This window comes from Convolutriloba macropyga, chromosome 2, assembly GCF_964194025.1.
Source record: "Convolutriloba macropyga chromosome 2, txConMacr16.3, whole genome shotgun sequence".
Taxonomy (NCBI): Eukaryota; Metazoa; Xenacoelomorpha; order Acoela; family Convolutidae; genus Convolutriloba; species Convolutriloba macropyga.
The window spans coordinates 13907406-13931990 of record NC_134469.1 but is presented as its reverse complement, the minus strand read 5'-3'; the positions used below and the strand labels follow the sequence as shown (position 1 = coordinate 13931990).

Sequence of the window (24585 nt, the reverse complement as noted above, 5' to 3'; positions counted from 1 at the left end):
AGCCATTCACGCAAAAAATTACTTATTTTAAGTCTATTGAGAGTTTTCTAAGAAGTACCAGTTATCGTGTCCTATTTGTTTATCTTTAGTTTTTCTTCTCACAATTAGCAATTTCGTCAGCAAACTAAAAAAACTTAGAGAAGTTACTCCTTTTTGAATTCTTTTTACACCCACCAAGAAGATTTGCGATGTATTTGAGTAAAAACGTAAGATATGCGCTCAAACCGATGAATGCGGTGAAAAATATTAAAGCGGTGATATTTTGTTTCACGGTTTAAGCGATGAAAGAAAATTTTTCACCGTTACCAGCAAAATAAGGTGAAAAAATTTTCACCGCTAAAAAAGCAAACCTTACAAATATTCAACGCTTATTTCAACGCATATCCTAAAATCACAGGAAATATCATTGACGCACGTGACAGATGCTCAGTGGAATAAAAAGTTGATGACATGCAGGTGGTGAGTGGTTCGAAGCCGCGTATGGTAGTTTTCTTTTTGTAAGAAAACTGGTGAATGCGGTGAAAAAAACTTTTCATTGCTAAAAATTGCAAATCTTAAATAATTTCCCCGCTTTCACTGCATTCAATGCTATAAGATGCGGATGCTTTGCGGTGAAAAAATTAAAAAATTAAAAGTAATCGCCATTATTCGTCTCTAACCTCACATTACTTTTTAAAAAAACCTCGACCGGGAGTTTGATTTAATCTGTTTTATTTTGCAGGTCCATAGCTAATCGTCTTTTGCAAAAATTTATTTTTTCCCGCTAGGAATGAAGAGTAACATGAAATAGAAACTAAACAGCAAACTAAAAAAAACTTAGAGAGGTTACTCCTTTTTGAATTCTTTTTACACCCACCAAGAAGATTTGCGATGTATTTGAGTAAAAATGTAAGATATGCGTTCGAACCGATGAATGCGGTGAAAAATATTAAAGTGGTGATTTTTTTTTCACGGTTTAAGCGATGAAAGAAAATTTTTCACCGTTACCAGCAAAATAAGGTGAAAAAAATTTTCACCGCTAAAATAGCAAACCTTACAAATATTCAACGCTTATTTCATCGCATATCTTAAATTCACAGGAAATATCATTGACGCACGTGACAGATGCTCAGTGGAATAAAAAGTTGATGACATGCAGGTGGTGAGTGGTTCGAAGCCGCGTATGGTAGTTTCGTTTTTGAAAGAAAACTGGTGAATTCGGTGAAAAAAAATTTTCATTGCTAAAAATTGCAAATCTTAAGTAATTTCCCCGCTTTCACCGCATTCAATGCTATAAGATGCGGGTGCTTTGCGTTGAAAAAATAAAAAAAAAATTAAAAGTAATCGCCATTATTCATCTCTAATCTCACATTACTTTTTAAAAAAAACCTCGACCGGGAGTTTGATTTATTCTGTTTCATTTTGCAGGTCCATAGCTAATCGTCTTTTGCAAAAATTTATTTTTTCCCGTTAGGAATGAAGAGTAATACGAACTAGAAACTAAAAAAATAAGCGAAACATGTGGTTGTAGGATACATCACTGACAAAACAATTCTTCAAACTGAAACAGGGCCATGGGATTCAATTGTGTTGTTTCAATTACATCTGCTGAATATGCAAACAACTATGAAAAAGTTGATCACAGAGCTTTTTAGCATAACCATTCACGATGAAAAAAAAACATATTTTAAGGCTATTGAGATTTTTCTCCTATAATATGGAGCAATTTGTGGCAATTTTTGCAAAACTAATTTTTTTTGAAGCAAAATAGTCATTCAGTTTTCAAGTAATCTATTCAGACAACATAGAAGAGCTATCGCCTTTATAATTTCTTACTCGTGGCTTTTTTTTTTAAAAAATGAGTTTTCTCACTTTTTAAAGTAATGCGCTGAAGGCCACTCGGGTCATATAAGTTTTTGGCCGCATTCTCTCACTGCCATTTTATATTTTTTGATCTGCGTTACGTTTCCAATTTTTTGAACTATCAATGATTGGTTTCAGTTTGTTTAACTTTAGTTTTCTTCTTGCAGTTGGCATTTTAGTCAGCAAACTAAAAAAGATCAGAGAAATTACTTCATTTTGAATTCTTTTTACATCCATCAAATATTGGGATATTAAAATCTAAAGCAGAGACACATCAGTAAATCAGTTTTCTAAAACAATGTAGTGCTACATTAATGGTTCCACATATGAATGCAAAAACGAAAAACAAACCAACTAAATGATTTCAGGTAAATTGTTTTGACTAAACCGAGACCATAAAGTTTTTTGGTAAAAAAATAATTTCGCACAAAATTTTTTATTTTTTTTTCTATGGTTCTGTTTAAATTCTTTGTAGCCTGTTTTGTTATGGTTTCTGATAAATAAAACTGTGAGCCATCATTGATTGTTTTTTCCTGTTCATATAAAGACCAGAGTATTTTGAGTGCAATCTCTACAAAATTGAGAGAAAAGACTTGTACAGAAATTTATGGTCTAAGTCATCTAATTTTTATAACCTTTCTTTTGGTCACAATCGTATCCGAAATTAATAAATATAATGCATCTTAGGTAATCTAAAAATGCAAATTTCACAGTTTGAATCAGCGAAGTTTTAGATGCTCCTCTTGAGAAGCAAGAAAATAACAAATCGATGCTCAAATAAAAAACATTTATCATTTTTTCCAACTTTCTTCTTTTTTATCCTATTCTCGCACTAAGTAAAATAGCATATACAAACCAATGAAGTTGGTTGAATCCTATTTATAGATGCTTTGTTAGTTTATTCAGATATTCTATAAAACTATTAATCTGTAAAATTACAGATGCTTTGTTCGTTTAATCAGACACTGTTTATCTCTAGTGTAATTTTATGCAAAAGTTTCTGAGGAAAAACATTATAATAGAAACTCTCAAATGCTTTTTTTTGGTTGTTTTTAAATGTTATACTTGTCATCATATTTTGAAGCTGTTTGATCCTAAAGGTTTTTATGGCTAAATATTTTCGGGCTTTCTGATCTTTTTTTGAAAATGTGGAATTTTTGTTTTTTTTTTGCATAAATAAGAATACACGACGACTGAAAAAAAAATTGAAAAAGGCTTGCATTTAATTTTTTTGATCTGTTAAATAATTATTGATATTTCATAAATTCCAAAAATAGCTGCACAAAACATGGAATAAAATTGCAAATGTGATTTCCAAAAATATGAAGTGCATTGAATAAATTTATGTTCGCAACATCCTAAGAGTTTCTGCCTGTTCAGTGTTGTAATCAGAAGGCAAATTTGTTATTAGCATGACAAAAATTGTTGACAAATCTTATTCTAGTTTTTTTGTCAACGCTCTCCTAATAATTACTACCAATAAAAAGCCGCGAAGTAGCAAAAAATACAATTTGAGTGATTTTTTTTATCTGGAAGGATCCCATTTATTTCATATATCAAATAATTTATCAAATCTGCTAAGGAAATTTTCATAATTGAGGAGAAATAGAAGCAATTTGAAACGGGACGAGACAAAATTACATTTTTCAAAATAATTTTTTAGACTCGGTTGTATCTATCAATGATCTTTCCTATGATTTCAATTTACTCTTTGAGGCTTGAAAGGATAAATTTGGCGGAAGAGAAAGAAGGTTACTGATTATACGTATTTTGTGATTAATTTTGGAATATTAGAACTGTATGGGTTCTCCGCAAGAGAACAACCGAATGCCTTTTCTGTATATATACATGGTTGTTGTTTTGGTTGTGGTGGCTGTCGTAGCCCGGTGGTGATATGGTGGAACTGGTGGCGTTGCATGCTTGCTTGTGTAGATGCTTGCGTGTATGTCTGTGTATGTGTGAGGGGTTTAAAGTCAACACTTCAAACTTGTTCAATTTCAATTACTGGCCTAAGTTTCAAATTTTGGCTGCAGAAAAAATACGGCTATAACTAGAAATGGCAACGAATCTAGTCTTTGATACCCTTAGACAAAATTTGGTTTAATCTGTTTCATTTAGCATGTCTACAGCTAATCGGCTTTTGCATTATTCTTTTATTCATATCAGGAACCAAGAGTAAACCGAAATTAAAAATTGAAAAAAATTAACAAAAACATTTGATTACAGGAGTCTTCACTGAGAAAAAAAGGATTTTCCTTCAAATTGAATAAGGGCCTTGAAATACAATTGTGGTGTTTCAATAACAACGGCTGAATATGCAAACAATTATGAAAAAGTTGATCACAGAGCTTTCTAACAAAACCATTCACGCAAAAGAAAACTGCGAGGCGCACTTTGTTGCATTTTTGTTAAACGTATCTTTTTTGCAGCAAAAATTGAGATTCGGTTTTTCAAACAATCTTTTCAGACAGTTTAGAAGGGGGTCGCTTTTATAATTTTGTACTCGTGGCTTTTTTTTAAAAAAAAATCAGTTTTTTCGCTTTTTAATGTTATGCGCTGAAGGCCTCTCTGGTCATATAGGTTTGTGGTTGCATTCTCTCCCTGCCATATTATATTCCTTGATCTGCGTTACGTTTCCAATTTTATGAAGTATCAATGATTGGGTTCATTTTGTTTATCTGTAGTTTTTCGTCTCATAATGAGGGATTTAGTCCGCAAACTAAAAAGTACCGGTTATAGGGTTTATTTTGTGTATCTTTATATTTTCTTCTCACAATTAATCATTTAGTCAGCAAACTAAAAAAAACTCAGAGAAGATACTCCATTTTGCATTTTTTATACATCCATCAACTATTCGGATATTAAAGTCTACAGCGCAGCCACATCAGTAATATCAATTTTCTAAAACAATGTAGTGCTACATTAATGGTTCCACATATGAATGCAAAAACGAAAAACATACCAACTAAATGATGTCAGGTGATTTTTTTTGACAAACAAAAACCATTTAGTTTTTTGGTAGACAAATTCTTTTGCTTAATAGTTTTTGTTTTTTTCCTTTGTTCTCTTTTAATTCTTTGTGAACTGTTTTGTTATGGTTTCTGATCAGGAAAACTTGTGTGAGCCACAATTGATTGTTTTTTCCGGCTAATGTAAAGGCTAGAAGATTTTTTGATTGCTTTTTTGAGTGCAGCCTCTACAAAAATTAGAGAAAAGACTTGTACAGAAATTTATAATTAACGTCATATTACTTGTATAACCTTTCTTTTGGTCACAATTGTGACTACAGTTAATTAATATAATGCATCTGAGGTTTTCGAAAATCGCAAATTACACATTTAGAATCAGCGAAATTTTAGATGTTCCCCTTGAGAAACAACAAAATATCAAAACAATACTCGAATAAAAAAACATTTTTCTTTTTTTTCAACTTCCCGCTTTTCTATCATATTCTCGCATTATGCAAAAATTAACTACACTACACGCAGATGAAGTTGGTTTGAATCAAATGATCACACGTTTTTTTGGTTTGTTTAATTAGACACTATTTATCTTGTTGGGGAAAAAGTTTGTGGTGAAAACATTATTATAGAAACTCTTAATTGTTGTTTTTCTGTTTTTTTTGTTATACGTGTCATCATTCTGTTGAAGCTGTTTGCTCATAAAAGTTTTTATGACTATATCTTTTCGGGGTTGCTGATCATTTTGTAAGGACAAAATTTTCATGAAATTTTTTAAAGGCTCAACGTTAGAGCTCATATTAAGTATTAGTTTTAGGATTATTAAATATCAGGATTATTCAAAATATGGAATTTTTTAGTTTCGATAGCATAGTTAAGAATTCATGACCACCGAAGAAATTAAATTTCGGAAAAAATGCTTGCATTTAAAATTTTTTTTGGTTCTCGTAATTAATTTTTGTTATCTCATAAATTCCAAAAATAGCTGCACAAAACATGGCATAAAATTGCAAATGTATTTTTAAAAAAATCTGATGTGCGTTGAATAAACTTTTGTTCGCAACATTCTAAGAGTTTCTGCCTGTTCAATTTTGCAATCACAAGGTAAATTTGTTATTAGCATCACAAAAAGTTTCGACAAACCTTATTCTAGTTTTTTTTGTCAACGCTCTCCTAATATTTACTACCATTAAAAAGCCGCGAAGTGGCAAAAATTATAACTTGAACGCATTTTTTTTATCTAGAGGGTTCCCAATTATTTCATATATTAAATGATATATCAAATCTGTTTGAGCCATTTTCATAATTTAGGAGAAATAGAAGCAAATTGAAACGGGACAAGACAAAATTACATTTTTCAAAAAAATTGTTTAGACTCGACTAGATCTATCAATGATCTCTCTTATGGTTTCAATTTATTCTTTAATAGGCTTGAAAGGATTAAATTTGGCGGAGGAGAAAGAAGATTCCTGATTATACGTATTTCGAATAATTTTGGAATATTAGAACTGTGTGGGTTCTCCATATTAGAACAACCGAATGTCTTTTTCTGTATATATACAATGGTGTTGTTATGGTTGTGGTAGCCCGGTGGTGGTATGGTGGAACTGGTGGCGTTGCGTGCGTGCTTGTGTGGGTGCTTGCGTGTGTGTGTGTGTGTGTATGTGTGAGGGGGTTAAAATCAACACTTCAAACTTTTTCAATTTTGTTACTGGCCTAAGTTTTGAATTTTTGCTGCAGAAAAAATACAGCTATAACTTCGCCTTTATCTTTAAAAATGGCTGGAACACTAACAAAAGTTGTGGAAAACTTGTTAAAATAACTTTAGATAATCCAATTCAATTATAAATATGCTAATGCTTGGTTTGAGCCAATTAATGAAAATAATGAAAAAGTATGGTGTGAAAACTATTGCAACTTGTAACAACTAATGTTGTAGATGATTGAAAGGCATCGATGATTAGAAGACCCAATATCAGTTCACTCTAATCTACATCCAGCGACTGTCATCTAAACCAGTCCTGTTCCTTTCCCCAAATTGGCATATCCATGGGTTATCCAGGCACATAATTTTGTGTTTGAACCAATGGAAAGTCAGCTGATTGCTCAGTTTATCATGATGGAAAAGCCTTGTTTTAATATGAGGAAGTCCAGTGATGCCGTACTCTATTCCAGCTATTGCGAAGGGTAGTTTGGGTTCCAGCTCAAACCGAGAATCGAAGACAAGTTGTCCTGGACCGAATCCAATTTCGAATATCATGTTGATGCAGAATTCGCGAATGTACGCCGCCTAAAAAGTTGAGTCCAATTGAAAACACACAACTATATGGATAGTTTCCGTTTGTGCCCCCTGCTAAGGGGGTGCATACCCCCACACGTACGTGCTATATCTTTACATAATGATTTATTATGTAATGGCACGTGCTCTGTTACTGGGGGGCGTATAACCAACTCGGGGCACACACGGAAAAGATCCAACTATATACTACAAGAACATCGTTGCTAGTTTGTAAGGACCTCCAACTCAAATGTCGTAGGATGTCGTCTTTCTTTATGTTATTTTTAGGTGGGTGACCTGAAAAAATTTCAACCACTTGTTTTTACCCCAAAAGTCGCAGCCTAATGTAGCAGTAGAAATACTGGATGTACTCCGCCTCCAACCAATCAGAGACTGAGAAGACACTATTCTCTTACATAAAGCGCATGCTTAACTAACTCTAAGTCAGTCTATAAGAGTAGTTACACAATGTGCATACCTCTGACTCCGGTGTTAACTCTTTTATACATCGTTATAATTGAAGTATACCTTCAGTGTTTTACAGAGTCGGTTAGTCTGAGAGATAAAGGTAAGCCTACTTCGCGCGCAGAAATAACTAGCCTAGCTCTTTATACATTAAGGCTGTAAAAGGAGCCCACCTTGGGTCTGCCATACTAAAAATGATGCTTATGGCAATGATCTTTATTCCAAAATGAGCCATACTAACCGCACAATTTGGAATTGCCTCTAGTCAGGTAACGTGCGAGTCCAAGGTTATACAAACACTATTACGGGATCTTGCCGGCACAAAAAGGGAATTGCGTATGATAAGAGGTTGTTTTAGAGATAATCCGGCAGTTCTGATCAGAAGCAATTTCAAACTGTTGAAAACCTCCATAGGTGAGTGCACAAAATCATGACAATTTGATCATTAAATTTTTTGAACGTGAACTCCAATAGCCTAATAATTTTTGCTACAAAGCTTTTTTTTAATTGTTCAGTTCTGTTTCGTTTCCTTTAATTGTTTCTTAATAAGGATGAATTGATTAAATGGTACTTATGTCTAAGACTAGCAATATGCATTAAAATGAAGATCTGCTCTAACATGCATCATAATTTCACATTTTTGTTTAGCAACTAAGCAGGTAACTCTTAATTAATAAAGCCTATGCTGCTTAGTGATTACTGTTTACAGCACAAGGATACCTTAACCTTTCAATCGCGTAAAAAATTTCCACTTTAAGTTGGCTTGGCAGTAATCCCCCCATCCAAAACAATTTTCTGAAAATTAAAGACTATCCTATTGAGACAATTACTGGATCGTCGTTTTCTAAGAATTTATTTTTTTGCAATATGTTCAAAATAAACTAAGGATCATTTTTCATTTTTCTACTCAATTTATCTTGAACATTGTTTTTGATTCATGATTGTGTTCATATTAATTCAAAAAAATTTGAAAACTTGAAATCGTGCGTTATAAAGCTTTTGGGTCAACATCCAATAAATACTGCGCTAGCTTTAATCACTGAGTACTTCTTCAGGTTAGTAGCCGTCTATCATCGCCGTCATGGCCAATGGATATTGAGGCTGAAGAATTTGCGGGTCGGAAACAAGATGCATTAATACTCATTGGAGGAAGTCACAGTACAATACCGGAAAAGAGAGGACATTGCGTGGAGTGCGTTGGATTAAACCCCACCCCACCCCCAACACATCCCTCGCCAATTACCCCATCCCTTTTAAGATAATACCCCCCTCGTTCCAGTGAATATATTAAGCTTTTCTTTTTGTGTTCTGTTTTCAAACACGACACGCCGATGGTAAATCTGCAGCATGTATCGGTACCACTGAAGGGCATGACGGACAATATGGTTCCAGGAAAACTGTATGTACCTTAGAATAAGAGGAATCCGTGAGAGTGTGTATGGGTTGTATAATAAGGGGTCTTAATCCAGGCATTTTCAAACTACTTAAAAGACAAAGTAAAAACGACAATTAAAGACATTGTAAAAAATTAAATTAATATCTTCGAGAAAGGGGCGTCGAAGCCGTTAAAACCATATGATATGCCTTTCAAGACTTTTATTTGTTCAATTGTGCCTTATTTTGAACGCCAATAATAATGCAATATGTGAACTGTCAAAAAGTGACAATGTGAAAAAAAGAGAAAAAAAAGTGAAAAATTGGCCAACACGTAAAAATAAAAAAAATGTGATATCTAGTAGTATCAAAGAGCCAAAACCAAAACTTAACACGTAAAACCGCGAAAAAGATTGAAATATAATTCAGTATCAAGAAGAGGATGAACAAGCATTTTTCTTTGCTGACACTAAGCTACAAGATGACAAAATTAAGTGAAAAATAGTAACAAAGTTCAATTAGCCACTGTTTATTTAATAAGCAAACATTTTTAAAAGTCAAAACGACCAAAATCTTTCGAGTAAAGATAATAATTACAATAAATTGGAACTGTTTGGAAAGCCATTTGGACCTATCAACATTGAGCTTTGATGTGAATTGTTCTGTTCTTTAATTAACATAAAAAAGCTCGATTTTTTTTTAAAAATACCGACTGATTACAATCCGAATTACTTATCAATTTTAACACTCCAAGATTGCACCAAAACCAATCCCGCTATTGATTTTCGTTCATTTAAAACACTCAATTGTTTTGAATCTTTTAGATCTAGTTAATTTTTAGCTAAAAGATCAAAAATAAATGCTGCGTTTTTGATTATCATAGAGTAAAGTTAGCAAAAAATGGCAAAATTTTGATTCGAAACTACCCTCAACGAAAGTGGAAGTAAAACTAGCTGACTTTGTAGTTTACATAGATTGCGTTAGTTGTTTTTGGGTGTGTATTTTTGGCAAATTTAATCAAAGTGGGCTAAAGAAGCTTTATTTTGGGCAATTTTTGTTGAAAAAGGCTGAATTTTGAAATATTTACCGAAAATTTTAGCCAGAAAAATTTAATGAAAATTGTCAATGATACTTTTTCTGTCTCTAAAAATAAAATTAACATTACTATTTGTAACAATTTTTACAATTTTTAGCACAATTGACGAAATTTTAGGCGAAATTCCGGAAAATGAGACTAAAAACATCGGAAATACGTCTAATATTCACAAAACTTCAAACCTCGATAACTCCCTGTAAAATACGAAGTTGAAAAAAAAATTTAATTCCATATTCTACGCTGGTGGGGCTTTTCAATGATACTGCTCACAACTCTGTACGATAAATATTCAAAATTGTCTGAACAAAAAAACCCATTGAGTATATAGTTCCTCCTCCCTCAAGAGGGGTCGGAACATTGATTAACTGCCAAAATATCTCACTATATGAATTTTCTATTTTGATGTCATTCTGCCTGTTACTAGCATAAAGCGACTGGGACATAATTATTGTTATTAAGTTGGATTTATACTAACTGAGACAAAGTTCACGGGTTTGTCATCCTCGTTGTTGTAATTAGTGAGTGATGCTAAGTACTGTTCTGGGCTCATTTGTTGGTTCATCAGTCCATTAGACAAGTACTGCTCAGTTTGCTGCGCACAACAGGTCTCTGAACACATACATTTTTGCTATTATCTCAGTGGTTGTGTTTACAGTCGGCATTTGCAAAATGGTCAAGATGGACGGATTCGACTCCAATGGAGAGCTAGCTACACGCCTGAGATTGCATTTGCTGTCGGGTCAACATTGCCAATCAATTAAATTAAAGACCTTCGTATGTCACCAGAAGTCCCGTGAAGCTCAGAATGCCTCACGATTGACTCCAGCGGACGATTCTTAATAAGACAGTGAATCAAAACTTAAAACACTTTGATAAGAAGATAGAGGACCTGTACTAAAAATTGACAGACTTTGATTAGATCTTTGGTAAAATTCTTGCCAAAGAAACCTCAAATTTTGTACGAACTTGTATAAACACTGATTTGATAAATAGTCAAAAGCTTCCAGAATCTTGTTAAGAAATTCCATCAACTTGTAGCGCTATTTTTTTGAAATTTGTGCAAGTTTTTGACGTAAAACTTGTCTGTTTCATGACAATCTGCCATAACTTGATCGTCCCATATTGAGCTCCTATACCAAATTAATTTCTGATCAAACGATTCCGGACCCTTGTGTGGACCAAGTTAGCTGCATTTTGCGCAGAATATGTTATTTGCCATCAAGAGGCCTATGTGTAGGCTCTTAGATGGTGTGATCTGAAGTCGTTTTGATCTGAGCCTCAAAACGGGATCATATCATATTATATTTCATATTTTTATCTCCATTTCCTTATATCCTTTAAAACTTTAAGTGGCGAAAGTTTTCTATTAATTGATAGTAACAGGTAGTAGTACGTACTGGGATCCTGTAAGTCTATCATATTGATGTGTTGCCATATATCCTGCATCAAGTTGCTGAACAATTCTTTGTTCTTTCTGACCAAGCATTCGTTCAGCTGTGATCTCTTTGTCAGATGTGGCCTTGTTGTCAGCGTGTTGTACCCTTCCAAGCAGTAATACAAACTGAAAAATTACATCAAAGTGGATATGTAATTTGGCGTGAAATGATTTGTCAAAAGTCTCATAATTCTTAAGCAGAAAGTTGATAAAAGCGAAGTTTATTTCTTTCTAATTCTCACTAAGTTTAAGACTATAGTTTGATCTATATTCTAACACCTCCACTCAGACTTGAGCTTATTGCGTAGAGTCTGTTCCCATCAAAAAAGGTTCTGAATGTTTCCACCTTTGATACGGCTAAAGATTTTGTGAAGATGTCGGCTGCCATTTTGTCAGTAGGAACGTAATTAATTGAAATAGTCCCATCTTCCGTCTTGTCCCGAATGAAGTGAAATTTTGTCTCAATGTGTTTACTCGTCTTGTGCATGACTGGGTTTTGAAACAATTTGACACAACTATGGTTGTCCTCTCCAATTGCTATTGGATTTTTCTGCTGGATGCCGAAATCCTCCAGAATTTGTTTCAGATACAATGCTTCTTAAACTGCTGCTGCCATGCACTGATATTCTGCATCTGATGAAGAAAGAGCAACTGTGGCATATATCTTAACACCCCAGCTGAGTGCTGCGCCACGTCCGTTGAGCTTGAAGTAGTAGTCCATCGTTAATTTTCTGTCGTTCACATCACCAGTCCAGTCTACATCACTTTCCCCCCACTAAATTTTAACTAGCTTCTTTTGTGTAAGTAAGCTTTAAATCTTTTGAACCTTATCGTAAAAGTCGTTTTCCGCTCATGCAGTATTGATTGGTAGGTGCATTCATGTGTCTGGACAGAATTTTGACTGTGAACAAGATGCCTGGCTTCGTCTGTTTGACCAGATACAGAAGTGATCCAACCAAGCGTCTGTAGATCCTCTGGTCCACTTCTTAGTCTCTGTTCTGTGCTGTCTTCTCGTCTGATCCTTATACCCAGAAACCAGTGTATTTTCCCTCTAGATTCCATGCGAAATGTTGCCTTGAGTGTCTTTTTGACATCGGAGTTCACCTTCATGCTTCTTGATGCTACTATTATGTCGTCAACCCAGACCAAGATTAAGGTGTGACCCTCCGTCTCTGCTCTCGCGAACAAGCAATGATCGTTCCTGCTTCTAGTGAAAACCTGTCTCAGCACGAAGTTTGCCAGCTCCGTACACCAGTTTTTAGCTGCCTGTCTCCAGCAATAAATTGATTTATTCAGTCGACATACTAACGTCTCTCCACCTGTTCCTCGTTTTTCAAACTCCTGTGGCTGTTGCAGATACACTTCTTCCTCTACTGTTGAGTGCAGGAAATCCGCCTTGACATCAAACTGGTGCATCACATGGCCCTGCTTCGTTGTTAGTTGGTGTAGAATCCTGATTGTCTATGGCTTACAGGGCTTACAAGTAGGCGCAAAAGTCTCACAGTAGTCCAGTCCTTCCACCTGTTTGAAACTTTTCGTCACAAAGCGTGCTTTGTATTCGTCCACTTGACCATTGTGTCCCAATTTCTTTTTGTAGACCCATTTGCCCGTGATGACGTCCCTGTCTGTGGGTGGTCTCACCAGTTTTCAAGTCTCGTTGTATTGGAGTGTCTTGACCTCGTCCTGCATTGCCCGGTGCCACTGGTCCCAATCGTCAGCTGGCTTGTCTGCGTATACGGTTTTGGGTTCCACATAGTCAGTCACCCTCAGTCATACCAAGACGGGTCTTGACTTCTCCAAAAAATGCGGAACATTCCTTGCTTGTGTCCCTCGTCTGGGCTCTGCCCTGTCCGCTTGCTCCAGTGCCTCTATAAAACAGCCAACTGTCTCTGACTGTGAAGAGTCCTCTATGTCACTGTCCTCCAGCGACTCCGAGTCTCTGAGACTCCCTCTTATTGCAGCAGATTCTCCGTCTAGTGCTGCTTCCTCAACATCCGAGGCATCTCGTATCAGTGTCATTTCTTGAGTTTTCACGCTCTCTGCGTCTTGCCACTCCTCCTTTATTGCAGTAGATGTGCCCTGCTCCTCTTTGTTGCCATCGTCCTGATGACCATCATCTGGGCGACAGATTCCCTGTTGCTGCGACTCCTCATCTAGTTGGTCGGGCGTCTCTGTGTTGACAGGGATTGAGCCCACTTTGGACTCCTTGATGATCACATCTCAGACTGCCACCACTTTTCGTGTGTTGGTTACATATACCAGCTATCCGTTGTCTCCTTCAGTGTAACCCACAAACTTTCCTTCCAGTGCTTTGGGTTCAAGTTTGCTGACATCTATGTCCCGCTTCCTCATGAAGACTGTGCAACCAAAAATAGATAGCTTAGGTTTTATACCTCGCATCAGCTCTGCTAGGCATTTTTCTTCTCTTCGTCTAACAACCAAGTTCCTGATCATTGTTGCGTGGAGAATTGCTGCTGCCCACATCATGTTGGGAAGACCCGAGTCAATGAGCAAGCATCTTGCCATCTCCAGCAGTGTCTTGTTGCACCTCTCAGCTAACCCGTTCTGTTGTGGCTTCTCTGGTATGGTATTCTCCTGTAGAATGCATGCATCTAAACAGTACATCTTGAACTGCTCTGAGAGAAAATCCTTCTCACTGTCTTGTCTCACCTTCTTGGGCGTCCCCACACTGAGAACAAACTTCTTCAGTTTTGCCAGTGCTTCCCTCCTTGCCTTAAGCAAGTCCACAACCACAAATTTTGTGTACTGGTCTGCAAACACAATGCAGAATCGGAACCCTGACAGTGACTCTGCTCTGAAAGGTCTCGTCACCTCTATGAACACGCTCTCTTGCTTCTCTTCTGCTTCGATCTCTGCCACTCTTTGTAATGGAGTCTTTGTGATCTTGGCCAATGCGCACACATTGCATCATACATCACCGAGTTCTCCCACTGTTCCTGGTGCCTTTCTGACCACATCTGCTTGTTTCAAATAACCCAATCGTCGTTGCCACTTCCTTCTTTCTTGCACTGTCAAATTTCACGCTGTTGGAACTCATCTTGAATTCTAGAACGCTGCAGGCTAAGTAAAACAAATTATTTTCTTGAGTTGGTTTTACCCTAGTTCCCTTCTGGAGTTTCATGCGGCTTATTCCTTTCTCGAAATGTCCCCACTCCGTGCATCTTGAGACTGATAAGAGGTTGTTTGAAGAATAGTCAGGCACACACAAAACATTATTAATTCGCATTGGAATTCCTATTTGTTTGAGGGTATGCTGATCCTCACACAGCCTCTGCCCACCACTATGGAAGCCTCTCCGTTGGGATTTCTGACCACTAATTGAATGGGCACAAAGTCCAGGAACGAGTCGATGTTCGTCACTATGTGATCTGTACAACCACTGTCGACTAGCATGCCTGCTGTCTTCCACTGGGTAAGAGCTACCCATTGTTCATTGTCCGGTGAAGCCAATGTTGGACCCATTGTTACTAACTCATGTTTGCCTCCATCTCTTTGTCTCTTGCATGCCCTGTCTAGGTGACCTGTCTCACCACACTGGCTGCATTGTGCTGTCTCCTTCCTTCTACAGACCTTAGCAAAATGTCCAGGGATCCCACACACAAAGAAGTTTCCATTCTTGGTTCCCTTCTTGAAGTCGCGCTTCACTGCCAGTGCCACTGAACCACATTGTCCCTCGTGCCTCTGTGCTGTGCTCTCATGGAAGCTCTGCAGCCTTTTCCTCAACTCTGTGATGATCGTTGCCTTGTTGAAATTCTCCTGTATAACAAAACTTTCATGCCTCATTGGCAGACCATTGAGGACCAAGGCGTTGAAGAGGGTCGCCGAGACTGCTTCCACTGCTTCTTGTAGCCTTGTGAGCACCTCCTCTTCTTTGATGAAGAAACTGTTCAAATCCTCAGAATCCTCGAGCTGCAGTCGAGCAAGCTGTGCCACCAAAGTCACCACTGTTGGCGTCTCAGCACTCTGGAATCTCTCTTGCAAAAGCTTCCAAGCTTTTGCTCCATCTACGATGCCATCATCTCCCAAACAGTCATGTCTCATCACCATGGAGATTAATGCATCTAGAGTCAGTGCCAGATGGCACCACACATTGTTCCGTTTTTCTTGATGCCTGCAACTTCTTTCTCATATGCATCCTTCAACACCTTGTGGTTTTTCTGCTCATTATTGCTCGCCCCACTGGCTAGTGGTGCAGGCTCATTGGGTTGCTCCCCTGTCCCAAGTGGTGATTTGTAGAGTCCCTTCGTCTGCATCATTGCCAGAAATCTTGTGCTCCAGATTGGAAAGTCCTGTGCTTTTCCTGTGTAGGTCAGCAGCTTCACTGTCTGTTGATCCATCGTATATTGAGCCGGCAAAACATTTGTGAAGAGAAAAGGTACTAAGAAGAAAAGGATTACGACTGTCAACAACAGATTAATTTGTTAGAAATTAATGACTTAGAAATTCGCTGGGCCCATAACCAGTTGGGTTACGGGTTTTCCCAAGCGGAATAAAAGCCGTTTCTAACTAAGTAGCAAAATTAATGTCTCAAAAAAGAGAACAACAGGAATGATGTTTCACAGTAGAATTTAGAGATTTACATGAGAGATCTGATTATTAGATCAAGTTGGTGATTTGATTTTGGGGATGAAAAAAGGCTCAAAAATAAGCTGTATATAAACCCATTATCAGTGCAAGAAAGTCAAGATACAAAACTGATCATAGCACCCTGATTTACAGTGGGGGTCGCAAGGGTTACCCTATATGGTTTGCTTCCGCAACTTTCCCAGAAATCAGTTGCAGGGTGTACCATAGATGGTTTGCATTTACACTTTTCTAAGAATTCGTTCACATTTCCGGTGGTATCATAGTCATCCAATACATGCTGGAAATTTTTTACATCAAATAGTCTCTTTCAAATTTTAGTTATCTAGATTCACCAATTTGAACCGAATATTGATTCTAAGCACCATTTCTTGGCAGTTCATTTATATAAATTCTGTGATCAAAATCAATTTGCTCTTGTATTTGTAATCTGGTAAGTTAAACTCTCTTTCTAATTCTCAGTAAGTTCAAAACTATAGTTTGATCGATATACTAACAACACCAATGAATAAGTAGAGCTAGAAATCGAATTTTACTTTCATTGCGAATATAGCGTAGCAGTAAAATTGTAATGTCCATCTCTGAAGACAGGTCGCATTTGATATCTTTGAGAAACCTCAACAAATCAAACTAGCGCAAACTTAAAGTCATACTCAAATTAAAAATAATATGAATAACTAAAAATTGAAAATCAGTACCAATTATATTGTTTCCATTGATGTCTGACAATATAAAAAAATGTTCCTTTTAATCTTTTCATTTCATAAACAAATGTTTTGTGTTCAACAGCTGTTTGTCATTACTAGGCAATGAATACCATGGCTAAAAGCGACCGATGTAAAAATTGAAATCGGTGCATACGGGGGCCCTATTCAATAGTAAAATATGTGAAACGGCGATTTTAGAGCCTGTCATGGGGCGGCCTCACTGCCCATTTTGAATCAAATCTCACTATTGTTTTTTGGCTTTTTGCTCACAATTCCAGGATGCCACATGTCAGTGTCTTGTGGCGTCCCAAAATTGATGCCTGTGGCTTCCATTATTAGATCAAGTTGGTGATTTGATTTTGGGGATGAAAAAAGGCTCAAAAATCAGCTGTATATAAACCCATTATCAGTGCAAGAAAGTCAAGATACAAAACTGATCATAGCACCCTGATTTACAGTGGGGGTCGCAAGGGTTACCCTATATGGTTTGCTTCCGCAACTTTCCCAGAAATCAGTTGCAGGGTGTACCATAGATGGTTTGCATTTACACTTTTCTAAGAATTCGTTCACATTTCCGGTGGTATCATAGTCATCCAATACATGCTGGAAATTTTTTACATCAAATAGTCTCTTTCAAATTTTAGTTATCTAGATTCACCAATTTGAACCGAATATTGATTCTAAGCACCATTTCTTGGCAGTTCATTTATATAAATTCTGTGATCAAAATCAATTTGCTCTTGTATTTGTAATCTGGTAAGTTAAACTCTCTTTCTAATTCTCAGTAAGTTCAAAACTATAGTTTGATCGATATACTAACAACACCAATGAATAAGTAAAGCTAGAAATTGAATTTTACTTTCATTGCGAATATAGCGTAGCAGTAAAATTGAATGTCCATCTCTGAAGACAGGTCGCATTTGATATCTTTGAGAAACCTCAACAAATCAAACTAGCGCAAACTTAAAGTCATACTCAAATTAATAATAATATGAATAACTAAAAATTGAAAATCAGTACCAATTATATTGTTTCCATTGATGTCTGACAATATAAAAAAAATGTTCCTTTTAATCTTTTCATTTCATAAACAAATGTTTTGTGTTCAACAGCTGTTTGTCATTACTAGGCAATGAATACCATGGCTAAAAGCGACCGATGTAAAAATTGAAATCGGTGCATACGGGGGCCCTATTCAATAGTAAAATATGTGAAACGGCGATTTTAGAGCCTGTCATGGGGCGGCCTCACTGCCCATTTTGAATCAAATCTCACTATTGTTTTTTGGCTTTTTGCTCACAATTCCAGGATGCCAAATGTCAGTGTCTTGTGGCGTCCCAAAATTGATGCCCTGTGGCTACCACATGACTGTCCAGTGGAGCCCATGTGACGAATTATGTGAATAAATTATCTGTGAATTATGTGACAATGTATGATTTAGCTTCACGTTTTGTTTTCATATTATGCAGTTAAAGCAGTTAGCTTGCAGAGCTGCGTTGGGGTGATAAATACAATTGGGGGGCGGTTCTAGACATACAGCACTGCAACAGTTTGTCTGATGACAGAAGTTTACTTAAATGTTGGAAGAAAAAGTGCTTTTTATGATACTTTTCATTGAATTAACCAGACTGATCTATCAAACTAAATTGAAGCTAATGCAAATATTTTGAATTAGCTGTTTCTGCATTTTTTTTTCAATTTTATGTCAAACACGATTTAAAGAATTCTATTTTTTGATATTTGGTTTCTAAAATGAGTTACTACAATTAGAACAATTACGAAGGGAAAATTAATTAAACAATGATTGATGATTAGTGATAAACATGATTAATGAACAGTTCATCAGAATAATTCTATATAACAATTCGGCAATATTGGAGTCAGCGTCTGCACTGTCTCTGTTTTCGCTTATTTAACAAAATTCGGAGGAAAAATGCAGAACACCTGTTTCAGGCTTTATTTTCTGTGTAAAACAACTGATCATGGCCCTTAAACGATGATAAAAACCTACCTAGCGTTTATTATTATTTGGTAGAGGGTTTAATTACACCCCTGATACTCTAATAACCGTTAAGTTCGGAGAAAACCTCAAAAAATAGCCGAAAACAGGCCTAAAATTGGTGCAAATATACCATCGAAAAATGACAACTTTTTACCTCCACCCAGACCACATACGCCCTCCAAACGTTGTATGGAGCATCTCCATGAACCTTCTGAAAGATCTGCCAAGTGATTTTTTAGCTAATTCCAAATAGTTTTCGAAAAATCAAAATTCGAAGTTTTGAGTTAGACCCAAAAAAATGCCCATTTTTTGACCAATTTGCCCGCCCCCCTCACCAAAATTTTGACCACTTTGCCCCCCACCACACCCTAAACTTACCCCTCCACATTCAAGTTCATTGTAAAGGTGAACTTTTGGAACCATTTTGAAAGGTACAGAGTACACCAGTGTGTAGAAAATCCAACGTAATAGCCAATATTTTTCATTGTCGAAAATTCAAATTTGGTAGCCCTTTTATAAATCCAAATTTCTGATAAACAAAAATGAAACTTGCAGATATCTCAAAAATAATCGCTCCCAATTGAACATAGCTTTCGTTTGATATCACTTTAACCGCTCTAAGTAGCTTCAAAAAATCCGGGAACGGCTAGAAAAATCGGTCGAAAAATTTGATAAATTCAAAAATCGAATTTTCAGACAAACTGCTCACTATCAACTCAGTAAGGACCACTGCGGCAAATTAATGCACCCTATGCAATTGAAATGCATATGTACTCAATTTAGAACTAAAAAACACAGCATTTTTCTGAGTTATAGTTTATTTAAGAGTGACACAAATTCACCCGCCAAATGCGCTTTAAGTTCAAATTTCTGTCGATCGATCTTTACAAGTATTTTTATTTAAAAGATATCCATCCTTCATGCCTAAAAAGCCACTCAATTGCCTTAAATTAGCTCATGCACTAGTCAAAATATCATGCAGATGAATATAACTACAACAATGAATACTAAATAGCCAAAATCAGTACATCAAAATTAATGAACAAAATTGTTGAAGATCAACTACTAACGTCTGATCATGCGGACGAACTTGATACTGGTTTATCAGACGACTTCAAGGGCATCGCCTTAGTCAGGCTGGCAGCTGATTGCGCTTTAAATAACAAAAATAGACATTAAATTAAGTTAAACAGCACACAAAACAAAGCAATTTTTTCCCAATTAATTTTGAATATTCAGATTTTCTCAATGCGGCTTTCTTCTCCTGACTTTTCCTGACATTTGACAGACACTCCCATCTTTTCTTCTTCCTGCCTTGTGCCTTCTTTTTTACGCCCCCACTACTCCATACCCTGTATGCACAGTATGCCTGATAACTCTAGAATTTCAGGAAAGTAGCACAAGTATTAAATTTTTCTGATAACTGTTCTAACTATTTTGTTATAAATTCAGGTACCAGCAAACAGTGGCCAGTATCACATACGTTTGTTTCGGGTTCATGAAATTAAAGAGATATCCATTTGTACCCCAGCTTAGGTAGCCTCCGAATTGGCCGACAGGGCTTTTAGCCAACAACCAAAAAATGATAAAGTCCATCCCCCGCCAGGGGGTAGTGGTGCGGCCACGGAGAGGCCGAGTGGATTGTCAGCCGACCGCACATCCGCCTATAACGTACTGGCGGGTCAAGGGTAAAAGATCCAATCATTTCCACGATAGTCGGGGATGTCTATGATTGGCAAGTCTATAAATGAGTAGGTTTAAAAATGATCCAGTTGGGTTAAAATAATAAATGCAAAAAGAAAAGTTACAAACAAGACAAATAAACCAGTTAAAGTTTACAAATAAAACAAATAAACAATTAAAAACAAATAAACATAAATAATGTTTATGAATAGAATAATGTTGAGTTAAAATGCGTTTAAAAATCTGCAGCATCCCTTGCAGCTGTTCTGATACTGAGTTTGTGGCTGTACAAGTTATGACCCGTAAACTACGACCAGTAAGTGAGTTGAATTCAACATGTTTAGGAAGCCTCTGAATGCCAACTGAGGTCCTTCTGTAAATGAAGTATAGAAAATGAAGTATAGAAAAGTAGACACACAAAAAACTCGAACAAATAAACGCAACAACACAGACACAGACAATCCTCACCCTAGCCAATCACTTGTCACATTGCAGCCATAACAACACAAATTGCATGTGGATTTCCCATGATAATGCATAAAAAGAATGATTTTAACGTGTCATGTGGCCGCCTCTCAAGTAGGTAAGAGAAATGTTTAAAATAGGATTACTTCGTGCATGGGGAAACGGCATGACAAAAATTGAAAACAAGTGTGCGTTGGACGGTATTAGCATTGGCCCCCGCATAACAAATGCTGAGGGGCTGCGACATGACAAAGGGGATTATTGCCTAGTAATGGCGACAAGAAGTGAACACATTTGCGTCTTTCAAAAGCAATAATTTCTTAAATACCCCTCTTTTTTGATAAACCTGCATTGTTTTATATTGAAAACTTAAGTTATGAACGAGTTCAGGTAGATATTCTCTTAATAATGTTCCATTGTCAATAAAGGTAAATTTGTTTCTGAAAAAATCATTTTTTCTGCAGTAAGACTGCTTTATTCAATTTTTAAATATCTAGTATAGTCAAGTTTTGTTTGTTTTGCCGATGTTCTCATAGCATAGATTTTTCTCCGTTGTAATAAAATTCTGCAGAGAAAGGTTGTTTTTGAAAATTATAACATCCAAAAACTCGAAAACATCAATTGCTCTTTATTAATTTTTCTATGTTGTGAAAGAACCCCTCGAACCTAATACCCAGTTGATATCATATTTTCAACGAGTTGATATAAATTGTTTCGTAAATTTTTGTAAATTCTGCCTCTGTATTGCAAACAAATGCAGTAGTAAAACTCAAAGGAACTTCAACATAAACTAAATATGATTGTTTGTGATATACGCAGTGAATCAATTGAGCTGAAACGCAAAATAATATACTGATGAATCAGTACCATTTGACAGACAATCGAGAAGTCGAGATCCAAATTGACATTTTGCAAATTAAGTTGACCATACGGGACCTTTCAATGCCTCTATGAAGCTGTGACAAAATTTCTCTTCAGAGGACGAATGAACGCCTGACGCTTGGTGCATTTTAAATTTAAAATTCAGTAGTTACTAATTCTGCAATAAGTCGTTAGAAAAAATTATGTTAATAGTTGGAAAAATTTTTGAAAATAAAGTCTTGGAAGAGTCAGGTAGCAAAATTGAGATTGTGCTTTGAAGATATCAAAAGAATTGTGATACAGCAAAAGAGAGTGAAGTACAACAGCGTTCGAAACAAATTGTCAAAGAGTGATCAAAACAAGATGACGACTTCCTTCAAGTTAAGCAGATTGTAAGAAAACCTCTTTGGTTCGCTACAAAATTTGTTTGCTGAATAAAACTATCAGGGCTTGCAGCTAGAGTATAAACAATCATTCGTTTATAGTCCAGCTGTAACAGGTGATCCCACAGTTTAAAAAAAGTGAGCTTCGCATCATGTTTTTCACTTTAGGGTTTACATATCTTTCATGTTATTAAATTTTTATAGTTATATTTTGGATACGGTACTATCTGCTATGTAGTTTATTACCGTTGCATTACTTGATATTCAATAATCCCAACAACAGTTAATTCAGATTTTTTGACTCAACCGATGTGTTTGACCCGAAATTCCGATGAAGTCTATTTACTCGGATATTAAATCAGTTTCGAGAAATGCTAACCCAAAAAATGTTGTCCTATTATTTAAATCTATTTAAGTAAAGTTTTCTTTTTTCTAATATACTAATTCTCTATTTACGAAAAAATAAACTGAAAATGTAACTAAAAAAAATTTTGCAAACTTATGTTTGGAACTCTCTCATTTGGTTTTAAAAGCACAAATATTGGAATAGAGTAGGCTGCATCAATGCCAACCAGAAAAATTTACTGTGTACTGAAAAAGTGTCCCCTAGCTGGGAATCTAGTTTCGTAGAAAACAATGGCAGAACACTAATTAAGTTTCAAGGCAAATTTAACTAAGATGAACAATCAATAGGTTGATTTACAGAAACAAAAGGACACTAACAAGTAATTTACATTAAATACGCACTGTACGTGATTAAGTTGATTTTTTTGTAACTTTTTGAAAAAAAATTTTTGGTAGTTTTTCAATCTTTATTTATGCTGTTATTCACGCAGTTTACACTTGAGATTAAAAAGTTCAATTAATTGTGCAAAAGATGACAAAAAAATAGAGCGTTTCGTCAATAACGTTACTATACCAGTGTAAAATTTTTGTCATCCTATATTTTCTAAACTTTTAGAATTTTCCTCGATCATTCTATAGATAAGGCAGATGTGATTGCAAATCAAAGGTACGTAAACGAAACGTGAACGAATCGATTGGCCTTTGATTGAATTCATCCTTGTTTTTCTCTCATGCTATCTTAACCCTACTGTTTATTTTTTCCCCTGTTTGCGTTTTGTTCTGATGAAATGCTCGGCTCCAGCACTAATGTTTTTTTTTCTATTGTGCGTTCGATCTTCGTTCGATCATGCTGCTACAAATATTTTTGAGTTACTTTTTTTCTCATCGCTGTTGTGTAGAGGAAACAAGGACCTAACGTCAAGTTCATACAATTTTATGAATTTGGCTTTAAATGCTGGTCATGGCAATGGCTGGCAAGTCTGAAAACCAAAAATAAAACCTGGGGTCGTAAAAGTTATATGAGCACTAAGCTAGGGGCCAACACAATAGTTTTTCAGAAGTTCTGATAATCTCTAAAGATATTGCTGGATAAGCTTGATGAAATGTGACAAAGACAAAACATTGTTACCTGTGTTTCCTGCATTGTTTTCCAGTCATGCTGACGTCATTGGCTATGATGAATATTAGAGATTGCCAATCCTGATCTTGGGCTTGAAATGCATTGGAAGCATGTGCATGTTGACCATTTTGAATATTTGTATCTGGTGACTCCCTGGGCCCATCAGCTATCGCCTCCAAAACTAAACAAACCTTTTCAGATCGCAAAGCAATATTTTCTTCTTATATACGTTTCAATGTGTCAGGAGCAGCTTACAAATAGAAAATATCAAAACGTGGCAAAGCCACGCCAATTTAAGTACAAGAACTAAAGTTCCCATTTTTTTAAAAAAAATTGTCGAGGCGTTTCTAATCAGGTGCCAGAGTCAGTTAAATTTATCGAAAAAAGCATAACCGTTGCTGGAAAACAATCTTCATCTCAAAGGCTATAGTTTTCTTTAGATCGAACTGGCTGAATGAGCGTATGAAAACCGAAGTACGAATTAAACTAAATATAAAACTCAATTTGATGATTATTTCTCAGCTGCATCGCATAGCTTTAACTATAAGATTTATTTAGGAACTTTAAGCCACAAGTGCAGAACAACATTAGATTGCTTAATTTTTAAGTTTTTGGTTGAATTCCAAAAAATACAGATCACTGGCAACAACATTTAAACAACTTTTTCGCCTTCGGCCAAAACTTTATAATACATAATCTATTTTTTGTAGATATTGTTCGAAATATTTCAATCTTGCTTTTGTGGACATTTGGCGAATAGGAAAAAATCTACCTGATATTATAAAGTAGTGTAGTGTCCGTAAGTTAATTGTCTTCAAACCTAAAAGTGCTAAAATTGACATGTAGAGCTTATTATTCTCTTATTTTATTCCCCCTAGGTTTTGATTAGGCCTATAAATTGACAAAAGTTGGTAACACAAAATGAACAACTAATTAGAAGAGGGCTTTAAAAAACTTATTCTTG

At 35.9% G+C, this 24585-nt stretch overlaps 1 protein-coding gene across 1 annotated transcript; it reads right to left on the bottom strand.

Annotated features, from left to right (window-relative positions):
* Nucleotides 1–6621: 6621 nt before the first annotated feature.
* Nucleotides 6622–23761, bottom strand: LOC142356847 (uncharacterized). Its single transcript, XM_075408623.1, has 4 exons — nt 23631–23761; nt 11413–11576; nt 10491–10624; nt 6622–7092 (listed from the first exon to the last, which is right to left on the bottom strand). The coding sequence occupies exons 1-4, from the start codon at nt 23657–23659 to the stop codon at nt 6793–6795; spliced, it is 627 nt and encodes a 208-aa protein (XP_075264738.1). The 5' UTR covers nt 23660–23761; the 3' UTR covers nt 6622–6792.
* Between the last annotated feature and the right edge of the window lie 824 nt (nt 23762–24585).

What these genes read in the sequence shown, in the direction of transcription:
- LOC142356847 (XM_075408623.1), bottom strand. Translation starts at nt 23,659, where the DNA reads ATGACTGGAAAACAATGCAGGAAACACAG. An exon ending in GATAGACTTACAGGATCCCA is followed by an intron (nt 10,625 to 11,412) that starts GTACGTACTACT and finishes GTATGTGTTCAG; the next exon opens with AGACCTGTTGTGCGCAGCAA. An exon ending in AACCCGTGAACTTTGTCTCA is followed by an intron (nt 7,093 to 10,490) that starts GTTAGTATAAAT and finishes TCAACTTTTTAG; the next exon opens with GCGGCGTACATTCGCGAATT.